This window comes from Trifolium pratense, linkage group LG6 (assembly GCF_020283565.1).
Source record: "Trifolium pratense cultivar HEN17-A07 linkage group LG6, ARS_RC_1.1, whole genome shotgun sequence".
NCBI classification, from domain to species: Eukaryota; Viridiplantae; Streptophyta; class Magnoliopsida; order Fabales; family Fabaceae; genus Trifolium; species Trifolium pratense.
This window is the reverse complement of record NC_060064.1, coordinates 19,399,410-19,413,607: the sequence shown is the minus strand read 5'-3', so window position 1 is coordinate 19,413,607 and position 14,198 is coordinate 19,399,410. Positions and strand designations below refer to the sequence as shown.

Sequence of the window (14,198 nt, the reverse complement as noted above, 5' to 3'; positions counted from 1 at the left end):
CGGACAATAAAACGCTATTTGAAACAGCGGGTCAGAGAAAAACGGGAGGATTGGAACCGTTCTTGTTCGACGGGAAAAACTTTAAGAAAAGGAGAATTCTAAAGAGAAGAAGATCAAGTTTCGATGATAGTTCCAACACAACACAAAGTTCAAGCAGCGGGATGAATAGCCCTTCATTCTTAATGGTTCATACATGTCTTGTAGCAATTGTGGAAGCTCTGCTAATAGCTTTTCACAATGCTTAATATCTTCGGGGTCTATTTTGCAATTTCAATTAAACCTATACTACCGGATATAGATTGCCTATAGTAAAATATCAACAAAGATATATGCAATTTTCGATCTAGACCGTTGATATCAGATTGGTTGGGTAAGATTGAAAATTGTGTTTTTTATATTAAAATAATCTCAACAGTTAATTTTAGATCGGACAACTGAGATTGATTACAGCGTCCTGCTGTAAGAGCAGTAAATCTGTTTCCCAGTATTACTAGGTATCCAATTATTTATTCTATTTGTTTAGCTAATGGCTAAAATTTATATGATGACCCTATATATGTTAATAAAATTACACTTACTGAACTAATTTTTAATAAATTATAAAATTTTCAATTATTTATTCACTTATATTTTTCTTATTTCCTTTATTCTTATTATATCCTACTATGTGAAGATGCATACATGTTTAAATTTAAATTAGAAATCCAAGATTGTTAATCTCACATTCACTTGTTAATTTTTACTTGTGTTGCAGCGTGTATTAGCAACTTGATGGCTTCAAGTTGTATGATGCTCCGGTGCTTAAAAACAAACTTATTATTATTACTATTTAAATGGAATATATTTGGTTTTTGAATGTATAGTATACCTATTATTGTATCAACATTTTCATCAATGGAATATATTTGGTTTTGACCAGTTTCTTCAAAAAGGGTTTAGTTACTCTTTTATTTTTGAATGGTAATTTGTTACTATGTTAGGTTTTTTTTAACCAAAGTTTTGGGTTGGACCTCTGGCTTTGGCATGCTGGCATGTAGTAGTGGTAATTGGTAAAACTCTTAGGAAGAGTTTGTCACCCGTTTGAGTCCCACAAGACTTAAAAGATTAATTTCTACAATTGCACGTAGATGATACTCAATTTACGCAAACAAAAAAAAAATATCATTGTATTAACGAAACAAGTCCTTGAATGCATGTTACAGAAGAGTGCATAAACTATACTCCTAATCATATATGACCCTTTTATGAAATTGTTTTTCTCTAAATATAATATCCTCTCTATAAATTTCTAGACACATTTATTACATCTTTTTCAAATATATCTCTTACAAAGACTACTAATTTATATTAAAATATAAAAAATCAACATTAAATACAATTAATACGTACAAAGAATAATTTAGTAACAATAATACACATTTCAAATAAATTTATTAGGTTAAATTGCACTTTTTGCCCCCTAAGTTTCAGAAACTTGCAATTTTGGCCCCTTATGTTTCAAAATAGCACTTCTAGCCCCTTAAGTTTCAGAAAGTTGCGATTTTGTTCCCCTATGTTTCAAAAAAACCAATTTTGGCCCCCTAAGTTTCAGTAGTTGCGATTTTGGCCACCTATGTTTCAAAATAGCACTTTTGACCCCTTATCTTTACCCCTTTTGCAAAAGGTCAATTTTGATCGAGTCAAAGTTGATGTGGCAAGTCACTTAAGTGACTCAGCTGCCACGTCAGCATATTTTTGTCATCTTATAATTAAAAAAACTAAAAGAATAAAAAAATAAAAGGAAGAAGTCACGTGCTTTAAATTTATTTTTTCACTAACACACATATAATCTCAAATCCTAAAGAATTAACCTAATCCTTCGTGACGTTTATTCAAAAGGATTTCTCACTATACGTAAAAAAAAAACCTAATCCCAAATCCAAAAATAGGAAACAATGGAAATTGGAAACCCTTCGTGCTTTTTATTATGTCATTTTGATTATGTTATTTTGATTATGTAATGACTTCTTATATGTAATGACTTGATTTGTTATGTCATTTTGATTTAGAAAAGTGTCTCGAACTTCTATTTTGAATGTAATTTCTTATATGTAATAAGTTTGACTTGTTATGTCATTTTAATTATGTTATTTTGCCTCTGCAGTTTTTGCTTAACAGGTTTATATATTATTATGCCACATCAATTTTGACTTGGTCAAAATTAACTTTTTGCAAAAAGGGTAAAGATAGGGGGTCAAGAGTGCTATTTTGAAACATAGGGGGTCAAAATTGCAACTTTCTGAAACTTAGGGTGCCAAAAATGCTATTTTAAAACATAAGGGGTCAAAATCGCAACTTTTTGAAATTTAGGGGGCCAAAAGTGCTATTTTGAAACATAAGGGGCCAAAATCGCAAGTTTCTGAAACTTAGGGGGCCAAAAGTGCAATTTAGCCAATTTATTACTTCAACAATTTTTTAGTATTCGTATTTTTTAGTAATTTTTATATTAAAGGGAGAATAAGTGGGTCCCATGTCGAAAAAATAAAAATCATATTTACTCCTTCTAGCGTTGATTATATATAATTAAAAATAACTAAATTCATATTTTGGATGAAGATGTATTGAGCCCAACTTGAAGTTCAATTCACATGATAAGAAGAATCCATGAGCTGATTTGTAGTCTAATAATATTGGGCTAACTAGAAAACAATTAAGTCCAATTTTCTTTATTTTGATTGCAATTTTCATTTTTGGAATTAGGAGGATTATTATGAGGACATTTTAAAATAAATTAGAACTAAAATGAATAATTTTGACATTTTAAAATAATTATGAGGATAATTATGTCAAAATAATTAAAATTTTAATGATATCTTTCTCTTTCCCTCCCCTTTCCTCCAAATCCCCCAAATTTGGGGGGAAGCAAAAATTGGGATTTGGAGGGATTTTGCTCACCTCCTCTCCCCTCCTAAAAATTGAACCAAACACAATTAATTTAAAATATCCCTGCACCCCCCTCCCCTCCTCTCCAAAACCCCCGAACCAAACAGACCTTTAGCTTCTTTCAAGCCTCTCTAGATGCTTCCTAGTGGTGCACTAAGTCATTATAGTTGCTAGTGGGAATTTATAAGCATGTTAGTGTTCATTTTCTAAGGTCTATGATGAATGTATGGTAGTGGACAATAAATCCTACTATGTAAGGATAGACTATAAATAAGGGTCTCATGTACTTCTCAAAACATAACTTGAATATTATCAATTTGAGAGTTTTCTATTGTGAGAACTTTTTCTTTGTTCTTTAAGATAAGAACTTGATAGTGTTGGTTCTACCAGCAGGTCACGGTTAGAGTCACACTTTTCTTGATAACTTTGATTCTACCGGCAGATCGCGGTTAGGGTCAAGTTCCTTTACCTGTTTTCAAGACGATCCTTAGCAGTCCCATATCACAAGGTACATTTGTTTACACTTAAAAAAAAATTAATACATATTGGCTTGTTCAAAAAAAATAAATTAATACACATCAAATTAAATCGGCAAGACATACGATTAAGATGGTAGCCAAATGAGCATGGACTGAAGTACAATAGGTCTTTCTCAAGTTTACCGAGGTCAATCATATAGTTGCAAAGACCTTAGCCATGGTCGGAAGGCAATAGGACTCAACAATTAGACGTTTTGTCCAGGCTCCATCGTTTATAAGTTATAACACCATTAGGCTTAGTCCTTACAGGGTGAGAATTGTGGACACCACTTTGTAGGAAAATTGTGCACCGCGGATCATACCGTAAAATGGAAGAATTTCAACCGAACGTGAGGAGTCATGATCACCCATGAAGGGAAAATTTTACGCACTTACTTACTGTAAAGATAAGATAGCCAAATGAGGCAAAACTCTATAGGCCACAAATTTATAGCCAATAGGGTTAGTATTTGCTTTAAATATCAAAGTTGTCCTCAAGTTTACGTCATATATAATGAATCGATCCAACAGTGAATTTCGTAAAATTCATATTCGATAGATTACTTGTCCACGATGGACCACTTGTAAAGGTGGTCCACCGTAACATTAGCCATGAATGAATCGATCAAGTTATTTTTCAATTTTACTTTATTTATATGCATTTCTTAAGTTAGCAGGAAAATATCCCCATACACTATGTTTAATGCACTGTGCTTAATGCTCTTTGGAGTAATTAAAGAATCTTCAGTTGAAGAACTTCAAAAAATTGGGGCCTTCAAAAAAAAATATTTAGGTAATAGATAGTTATATATAGGGGTTTAAGGAAAATTTCTCATCCCACCTACCCACTTTCTCTCCCACCCCCTGTTTTTCCATTTTTGCCCTTGGTCAAAAAATTCGGAACGCGTTTTCCGAATTTTTTTAGTTCAAATTTGAAAAAAAATTGGAAAACACATTCCGAAGTTGTTTTTAAAGGCAAAAAAAATTCGGAAAACGCGTTCCGAATTTTTTGACTAATGACAAAAATAGAAAAACAGAGGGGTGGGTGAGAAAGTGAGTAGGTGGGATGAGAAATTTTCGGGTTTAAGTACTAAATAGAAGCCCAACAACATTAAAAACCGGAAAAAAAAAATTATACCAACCAAAATTTTTTTCCCTTCACGTGTTTGTGAAGTTTCTTCCTTACTTCACATGTTTCTCTTCCCTTGCAAGAGCCTTTTATACTCCTTGTGGTTTATAGTCTTAATTTGACATCGTGTGATACGGCTAATTCTTGTGGTAAAGCTAAAGATTTTTTTGGAGTTGTTCAAAGCATTTATATACTATTTTTGCTAATTGTACTAAGAGATGACAAATTTTGAAAGATAATTTAAAAGGCTTGACTCCAAAATCATTATCATCCAATGTCAAATTTTACAGAAGCTTTACTTGAAGTGTCAGAAAATGATCTTGATTCTAAAACAAGAAGTGAAGCTCAATCCTTAGCAACAAATGAGCTTGGTGATTTTGAGTTTTTAATGGCGATAATTATTTGATTTGAAATATTATCTACAATTAATGAGGTTAGCAAGCTCTTACAATCAAGAAATATGGCTATTGATGTTGTTATGAAACAATTAGGGGGTTGATTTCAATTTTTAAGGAATATAGAGAAATTGGTATTAAAAATGCCATGTTACGAAAATTGCTATTGAATTGAATATCGATCTTGTATTTCCTCAAAGGTGTATAATTTAAAGAAAAAGACAGTTTGATGATGAGAATTATTGCATGTCAACGTTCTACCATTCTTTGATTTGAAACTATTAAAAATAGAGTTTGGTGTTGGTATTATTTCCCGAAAAGGGATTCTTGTGTCGTGACATAATATAGCTGAAATGATCGCAAATTTAGATGACATGTACTTCGACGTTTTCTTTTAATGATCATAGCGAATTATTTTTTGAAAATGCACTATAAACCACTTGTGTTGGTATAGCGAATTTTTTGTATTACATGAGGGGCTTGGAGAATTTTAGTTAGCACAGTAGATAAATTTAGTGTAATAATTTTGAATTTATCGATTTGCATAGTTTGAATAGTATTTGAAAAGAAAGACAAAATTTGAAAAAGGAGCAACTTTAAAAAAAAAAAAATGTTTGCCCCGATTATTATGGGACAATGTTTAATGTGTTATTTAGCCACGGTTACAAGTGCCACACTTGTAATTGTAGTCAAATCATTTTTTCTTAATTCTCCTAACCACTATTTGTCACGGCTTTCCCGTGGCTAATTGATAAATCCGTGGTTTGTAAAAATAAATTATAATTTCTAAATATTATCGGTGATTTTTTTAAAAACATACATCCGATTAATTCATGAGAAATAGATAATTGCAAAGATAATTTCTATGTATTGTACTGTGATTTGATTAGAATTATGTGTAAATATTTTCACACAGTCGGTATACACAAATTTTTTTAAAGGATTTAATATATTTTATTTTATTCTGAAAAATTATTAAGCATTTAATTTTTTTCTAAAAAAATAGATGAGATGCTGATGTTTCATCTAAGTTAGTAGTTGTGTAATCACTATGTTATAATTAAATACATGAAATTATTAGAATTAAACTTTGAGAGTTGGAGAATAGAGATAGAGAAAATAATAATTTTGTATTATTATTTTTATATGTGTGTCATCACCATTTTATAATTAACTCACTAATAAAAATATATGTTTCTCTTATTCTCATTGCTTATTATATAATTTTATTTAGCTATCGAAAAAAAAAAATACATGATATATATTAACATGAAAGTGATAAATATAATTTCCGTAAAAAAAATTAAGAATAAAGTGATAAATATAATATGAATTAAATAGTAAAATTAGAAAATAAGTAATTTTTTTTTGCCATTAAAAAAAAGTAACTAGTGTACCACAAAAAAGGATTGCATTATAAATATAAAAGACCACACATATTGAGACAATTCTTTACTAGGACGAATGAAAGGATTGTACAAATGGATGCTTTGTATGTCTTGTAGCTTAAATTTGTAGGTGACGGTCAGGAGCCATTAACAGCATTCAAGAAACTAATTAGTATTATCTACCAACCATTGCTTATTTTAAAAGAAAAATTAACATATGTCCTAAAAACATATGTTAAACCGTCAAATATAAAAAATATTTTCTTCAAACCGGTGGATTTAAATTTTTAAAAATTAATTTTTTTGAATTATTAAATGAAAATGTTCTCTACTTAAATATATTAATATTATCTTTAAAGCACAAATTAACGTGGGGCGGGAACCTCGTGTGCGGATAGCTTGCTAAACTTCGACATGTTTACATTCAAATGAAATAATGAAAATCATTACTTTACCGCGTGATGATATTTTGCAGACAATTTTGAATTCCCCTATTATCGAAAATTTTAATTGACTCTTTTGTTTTTTTTTTTGTTCTTCGGGGTAAAGTATAATTTTTTTTTTTCCTTTTATTAATCTAATATATATATATAGGATATGGATGGGTAAGAGTGCAAACATAGTTGGGATATACCTACCCCTACTTTTTCAATAATTATCAAATACGTCTTCAGTTTCACAACGATTTTTTTTTAATGGCAAATTTATTACTTGTACACAACTCAAAGCACAAAAAATGGCAATAAAACACTAAGGCAGCCTACAACAAGGCATACAAAAGGGCAATAAAACCCCAAATTAACAAGTAAACTGGGCACTAAAAGTCAAGCACGCTATATCAAGGCTCATGCTACGTTTATCTTTTTATTTTAAACACCTGTCGAGATAAAAATATGTCTATTGTTTTATTTTATTTTAAAACAATAAATTGTTGTGATAAGTTTGAGGTATGGTGCTATATTGCTTAGAAAAGTAAATGTTTGACATTTTATAAGTGAGAGATCAATTGATAAACTTAATGCTTTAAAATTTATATATATTTTTAGTTTATTTTGATAATAACGAGTATTTTAAAAATTAGTTAATATATTAAGAAAATATTTATATTTATATAAATTTAATTTTATCTTAAAATGGAACGATGATTTATTAGGATTCTTTTATTTTTTTTAGAATTATGAGACATTCTTCATATAATAGAATCAGTAAACATGCATTTTGTGGTAAATTAAATATCCGACAAAATAGTTTGTTTTTTTTAATGGCAAATATAATTATATATATAAATAAGAAAAACTGATACACCAAGAGAGTTCACAAAAGAGAGTACAAGAAGTAGAGCTGTAAAAAGGGCCTTAAGGGGCCGGCCCTTTAAGGGGCGGACCCACTTATTCCTGATTATTAATTTTATTTAAATTTTAAACAATTTTTCTAGTGTCGTGAACTTATTCTCGTTTTCTTCAATCAGCACTGTCCACGATCGGCACCCTAAAAAAAACTGTGTTTAAAATTTAAATAAAATTAATAATCAGGAATAAGTGGGTCCGCCCCTTAAAGGGCCGGCCCCTTAAGGCCCTTTTTACAGCTCTAACAAGAAGTACCGAACCTCAAAGTAAAGAGAAAAATACAAAGAAATTTATAGATAAAAAAACTCCTAAAACTTTCCTGACTAGACCGAGAGTCACCAAATCTCCAAAACCGACGAAATAGTTTGTGTTATTTCTTTTCAAAACTCACCAATCTTGCCTATCTAAAAAAAAATTAGGGGACGCAACTATCTTACTTACCATTTCATTTGTACAGAATTTAATTTATTAGAAATTTGACTATTTTTCTACCCAAAAAAAAATATAAATTTGACCATATATTTCGGTAAATTTTCACATTAAGTTTTGATAAAAAATAAGGAAACCAATTAGTCTCTAAAAATGAAAAGAATAAAATATCAATTTGGATTTTAAGAATCACAAAATTTAATCAAAATAGTCTCTTTTTTTTTCTTTCAGAATTTTGGTTTTAAATAAATTTGGTCCCTCTTTAGAAAAAAAGAATTGATGAATTACTGATTTTTTAAACCAATTAATTTGACTCTAGTAGTTAATAAACTTTAGTAATTTAGTAAAAAATGAATTAATTGAGGAAATGGAAATTTCAACTCTAATTGAAATTCCAATTTTGGTGGGCTAATTTAGCTTCTTAAAAAAAACTCTAATTGAAATCAACTACTCCCTCTGTCCCTAAATATAAGACATAGTTTGATCACTGCACGTACGTCAATATACAATTTTGATCACTAATACCTTTAATTGTGTATTAGTAAAAATTATAAAAACTTAATATTTTGAAAATACTCATCAAAACAAATTAAATAAGATCTTATATGCTAATATTTACATCTATGTATCTTGTCCAAAAATATTTACATATCTATATATTATTAAAAAAAAAACGGTAAAAACAAAATAAATGAATATTACATTTTAACCAAAGTAGTTCTTATAAAAAGGGAGGAGAGAGTATGATATTTGACTTTACTTGCTTGGTGAACAATACCTAATTAGATTTAAAGCATTTTATAAAAAAAATATAAGAAAAATGCTTACAAGTGCTTATGGGGCACTATTTAAGCATCTTAAATTATAGTTTTACAAAATTTTATGCAAATATGTAAACACATTGAAAATTGAAATGGACAATAAATGTTAAAAACCAAAGTTGAATGAGTATAATATTCTCTATAAATATATACACTCCTTATGCAGGCACCATAACACAATCATCACCTCCAAATTAAACTCACTCATTCACTAACACATTCAAAGTACATTTCATTTCCAAGTCCATCATGGTTAGCTCAATGTTCATCAAGGTTACTTGCTTGGTCGTGGCATGCTTGATTTTGGGCATTCCATTAGCCAATGCTGGCGAGTTATGTGATAAAGTTCGAATGGCTTTTATACCTACATGTTTTCCGTACCTTAGAAATGGGGGTCCATCTGTACCTATACCATGTTGCAATGCGCTTAAAGATATAAATGAGGAGATCCCAGATACTGATCAACGTATAGAGGCATGCAAGTGCATGCAATTCGTTATAACTATAACGCCCGGAGCTGAACTTCCTGACAGAGCCATCGCCCTCCCTACCAACTGTGGTATCGACTTTCCCTTTGAGATTAGCCCTTGGGTGGAATGTGACCGGTACATCTCTCGCCATCAACCTTCCATTTCAATTATATTTCTCACACACACACACATAATCTTTCAAGTGTAGTTATTTTGTTTGATGAGGCTTATCTAAATTGAGTAGTCCATTTTAGAAAACAAAGTGAGAAATATATATCAGTCTTTTGATTTTTTATTTTTTATGAACTACTCATATATAGTTTGTCAGGTATATATGAAAATAATATACATTTTCTAATGTTTTATAACATTAAAAATATGTTAAGGACTAAACGGGACATATAGCATATGTTTTATGGACGACTAATAAAAAATGTTATGAATTACATATTATTTTTATATGTTTTTGGCAGAGCTGTCAAAATGGGCTAGCACGAATGAGCCGGCCCGCCAAGCCCGATTTTTTTCCCGGACTCGGGCTTTGAAAATCCTAGCCCGAATTATTTACGGGCTTTTTAGCCCGGCCCGACAAAGCCCAATTAAAATATGGGCTAGCCCGAATGGGCCGTGGGCAGCCCGCAAGCCCGAAAAAATTAAAATAAAAAAAAATAAAATAAAATATAAATATAAATAATTTGTTTTGGATGATTTGAAATTAGTTTCTAATATAAATTATAAAACACCGTCCGCTACTTAAGTAGAAAATGAGTAAAAATAGGGCACCCAAGAAACTCGTAGGTAGCAGATGAGTAAAAATAGGACGCGCGAGAAACTCGTACGTAGTGGATAAATAAAAATAGGGCGCGCGAGAAACTCGTACGTAGCGGATGAGTAAAAATAAGGCGCGCGAGAAAGGTGTAGGTAGAGGATGAGTAAAAATAGGGCGCGCGAGAAACTCGTACGTAGTGGATGAATAAAAATAGGGCGCGCGAGAAACTCGTACGTAGCGGATGAGTAAAAATATGACGCGCGAGAAACTCGTAAGTATTGGATGAGTAAAAATAGGGCGCGCGAGAAACTCGTAGATAGGGCATGAGTAAAAATACGACGCGCGAGAATTATTATATATATACCTGAGATGGCAGCATCCGTCATAAATTCCATCGTTAATTTTTTTTAATCTCATTTTTTATGTAAGTTTCCTAATTCCCTCTCAAATTCCATAATAAATAGTGAGGGCGGGAAACGGATCCCTCCCTAAAATTGATCGCTAATTAATTTTTTTTAGTAGTGATAGTAAATTTTTTGTAGTGTTAGTTATAATTTGTTGACCGTCGTATGCAATAATATCAACTGATTGTTTATATTATTTGAAGAACTTGAACATTTTAAAACTTTATTTATCCTTTTTTTTAAAAGAAACTTTATTTATCCTTGTTATAATTAAGAAAGTGAAGTTTTCTTGTATATAATAAGTACATAGATAGATTTGTCAATAAAACTAATGTCAACTTCACTTTACTCATTGCAGGGTAAAGTATTGAGCAGCTTGCATGGTTTGCGCTTGATGAATGAATAATACTGTATTTGGTTTGTTGTATAACCGAATCCCCATTAGGGATCACTATAATATGTATTTCGATAATACCAAATTAAATCAAATCTACAAGGTTTCAAATTAAAATATTTATACTATATCCCCATTAGAAATCAACCCCACTTTTTTTATACAACTCCAATATTCACTTCAAAATTAATTTAAATAAAATTCCTTATAGATTTGCATTTGAGTTATATATATATATATATATATATATATATATATATTAACGTCTTCTATTCATGTTATTCATTGTAATCATCTCAAGTTCAACTATTTTCAATCATACATTTTATTTTTCTTGCAAATTTTGATAATGTCTTACAATTTAATTGAAACAAATCTTGATATACATTGTTTGAGAGGTGCATTTTTGTCATATGCTTTGTTTCTTATATTTGTTTTCTTATTCACTTCATTTAGTAATTGTTTTCTTTATGGTATAATAAGGCCATTAGATCCAAATCTCATAACTGATCAAGACAAATACATCAATGATATATTTTTTGTCACATTTTTTTTTGTGTTTTTCTTTTCGCCACCAGTCTTCGGCGCACTGGACTACCTAATTTGGTTTGGGGGTCAGTTTCTGGCATCAAGTCAGTCCCTCCTGATCGCAGTTGCGGAGAATCGAACTGAGGTCCTCTCTACATCACTTTTTTTAAAGACACCTTCAACCATTGATGTTATTGCTATATGCCATGATTTATGTTGTTATATACCTATACCATATTAATTAATACAAATTCAATTAAAATTCTATTAGCAATATGATAATTATCATTAAGTCAAATTTTAAATATGATATTCATCTACTTCTATTGAAAACCAATATAAACTCAATATCTTAAGCCCACATTAATTCAATTGAAATTTTATTAGCAATATGATAATTACCATTTCTGCCCATTTTATTTGAAACTCAAAGCATTTTTAATAGAAAATATTTATGTGTTTTTTTCTATTACTTTCTCATTTTCACGGTAAATATACAAATAAAATTTCTAATATAGTTTATAAGAAAGTATTTCGTAATATATCATAATTTCTGTTGTATGAAAATTTATTCAAATTTATTGTTGAACTAATGATTAATATTACTCTAATTTTTCATATACCTTTTAATATTAAAATTTTTCTACCGTATTTTCTATTATTACATATTACAGCTAATCAGACTCGTGCGTGCACGGATCGAAGTTCTAGTATAAACTCAATATCTTAAGCACACATTAATATTATATCTAACGGGGAATATGATGTATACAAAGCGGGTTCAGCCCTCATGACTAAATTTTTTTCATATATGAGAGTCATAAATTTAATTACCAACCACTTACTTAAAAGGTCCAAATTCTTTAGTATTTGGACTAACCTATCGTTAATTTTGTTAATTTTCAATATAATTAACCGTTAAATGTTTATTTTCCGGCATACTACTTATCTTCTTTATCTTTTTTCTTTTGTCAAAAAACGTTTAGTATTTTTTTTTATGTAGCCTAGTGGCTAGAAATTTCACACTTAAGATCGATAAGTGGAATGACTGAGATTCGAACCTCGACCCCCTACATATATATAATACAATATCCTGTCAACTGAATTAAGCTCATCCATGCATATTTAATTAGGTTTTAATTAGCGGAAAGTGTCACCAGCTCATGCACCAGCTCATTTAGGTCCCAAATAACCTTTTTGGGGAAAGTAGAAACCTGACAAGGATTTTCCAAACCACATGGTTTACATATATTGAAATTATAGAGTAAATGAGTGATCATTTTTACCAATTTTGAACCAACAGGTAAGGTGCTCATTGTGTTGTATCCTTATCTTGTAGCCTTGTAGATATTAGTTCAGTAAGCGTCATTAGCAACCTCTAAATGAAAACCAATTGGTCCCCGAACTCACAACGATTTAAATGCAATTTTGATCCATCTATTTTATTTTTTAATTTTAATCCTCCTGTTTTAAAAACAAGTATTTTCATCCCCTATTTTAATTTTTTATGACTTTTGGGCCCTGATCCCACTTTAGCTTGAATTTTGATGACATGTGACAAAAACACTCATGTCATGGCAGATACCACCAAGTTCATTCATTGGTCGTAATTTTTTTCGTCTCACTTTCTTTTCATCATATCAAACGAATTCTTAAGGTAAGTGGGATGTCCGATGTTTAAACTCAATCATGCATATGTAATGAGATGTACATATACCAATCGAGCTAAACTGCCAATATACCAATCATGCCTTCATTACTTCACATTGTTGTGGTAAATGTTTGGATATTTGATCTTTTAACTATTTGATTCTGAGTTCGAACACTAGTTAGTGCGTATGAAAAAATATTAAAAAGTAAGGTTATTCCTTAAATAAATATATATTAGTTAATTACCCTTAAATATATATATATATATATATATATATATATATATATATATTATACCCTTTTTATGTGACAAATACTATACTTTTCGCGGTGAAATTAAGCACACGATGAAATGGTTTGTATTATTTACCATCTCACATGTAAGAAAAATAATTTGTTTATTTGAGATTCAATTTTTTTAGGTAAATTAGATTTGAATTTTGACTTGATTATTACATTACTTTTTGATAAAAAAAACACAACACAACAAACTTTCTACTTACTATAAAAGAATATTGAAAAAACAGCCTTTAAAAAAATATCAATTTTGTATAAAAAAAAAATCAATTTGGCTTAAGAATCTCCAAAATGAATTGAATCTAATTTTTTTTTTACAATAAACATTTAGAATATTGTAGTCCCTATTTTTTTCAGCCAATTACGATCTCTGTAGCAGATGATTCTTGGTTTTGGAAGCATGGTCCAAGTGGTGACTATTCAGTTAAGTCAGCTTTTTTTGCGCTTAGTCGTTCCATTGCTGATGAAGTGATCTTCTCTGTAGAGGAAAAAAGCTGCTTCAAAAAGTGTGAAATACTTAGGCCCCTTCAAAAGTGACAGTCTTTTCTTGGCAACTTCTACCGGATAAGTTGTCGACTCGTCAAAATAATGGTGGTGCATTTTAGGGATTCTAATTTGTTGGTGGTGTGCCTCCTTATTTCCTTATTCTAGTGGAGTGTACTTCTGGTACTCGTTAATTTACTCAACTTCCTCTAGTACTTTATTTTTATATATTATCAACAGTGAATATTTTATATT

The 14,198-nt window shown here is 30.2% G+C and overlaps 1 protein-coding gene across 1 annotated transcript; it reads left to right on the top strand.

Annotated features, from left to right (window-relative positions):
• Positions 1 to 9,197: 9,197 nt before the first annotated feature.
• LOC123891875 (non-specific lipid-transfer protein 1-like) lies at positions 9,198 to 9,910 on the top strand. The gene is made up of 2 exons (XM_045941748.1): positions 9,198 to 9,553; positions 9,892 to 9,910. The coding sequence occupies exons 1-2, from the start codon at positions 9,198 to 9,200 to the stop codon at positions 9,908 to 9,910; spliced, it is 375 nt and encodes a 124-aa protein (XP_045797704.1).
• The last annotated feature ends 4,288 nt before the right edge of the window (positions 9,911 to 14,198 follow it).

Bases quoted from the DNA above. Each gene is read 5' to 3' on its own strand.
- LOC123891875 (XM_045941748.1), top strand. From the start codon at position 9,198: ATGGTTAGCTCAATGTTCATCAAGGTTACTTGCTTGGTCGTGGCATGC.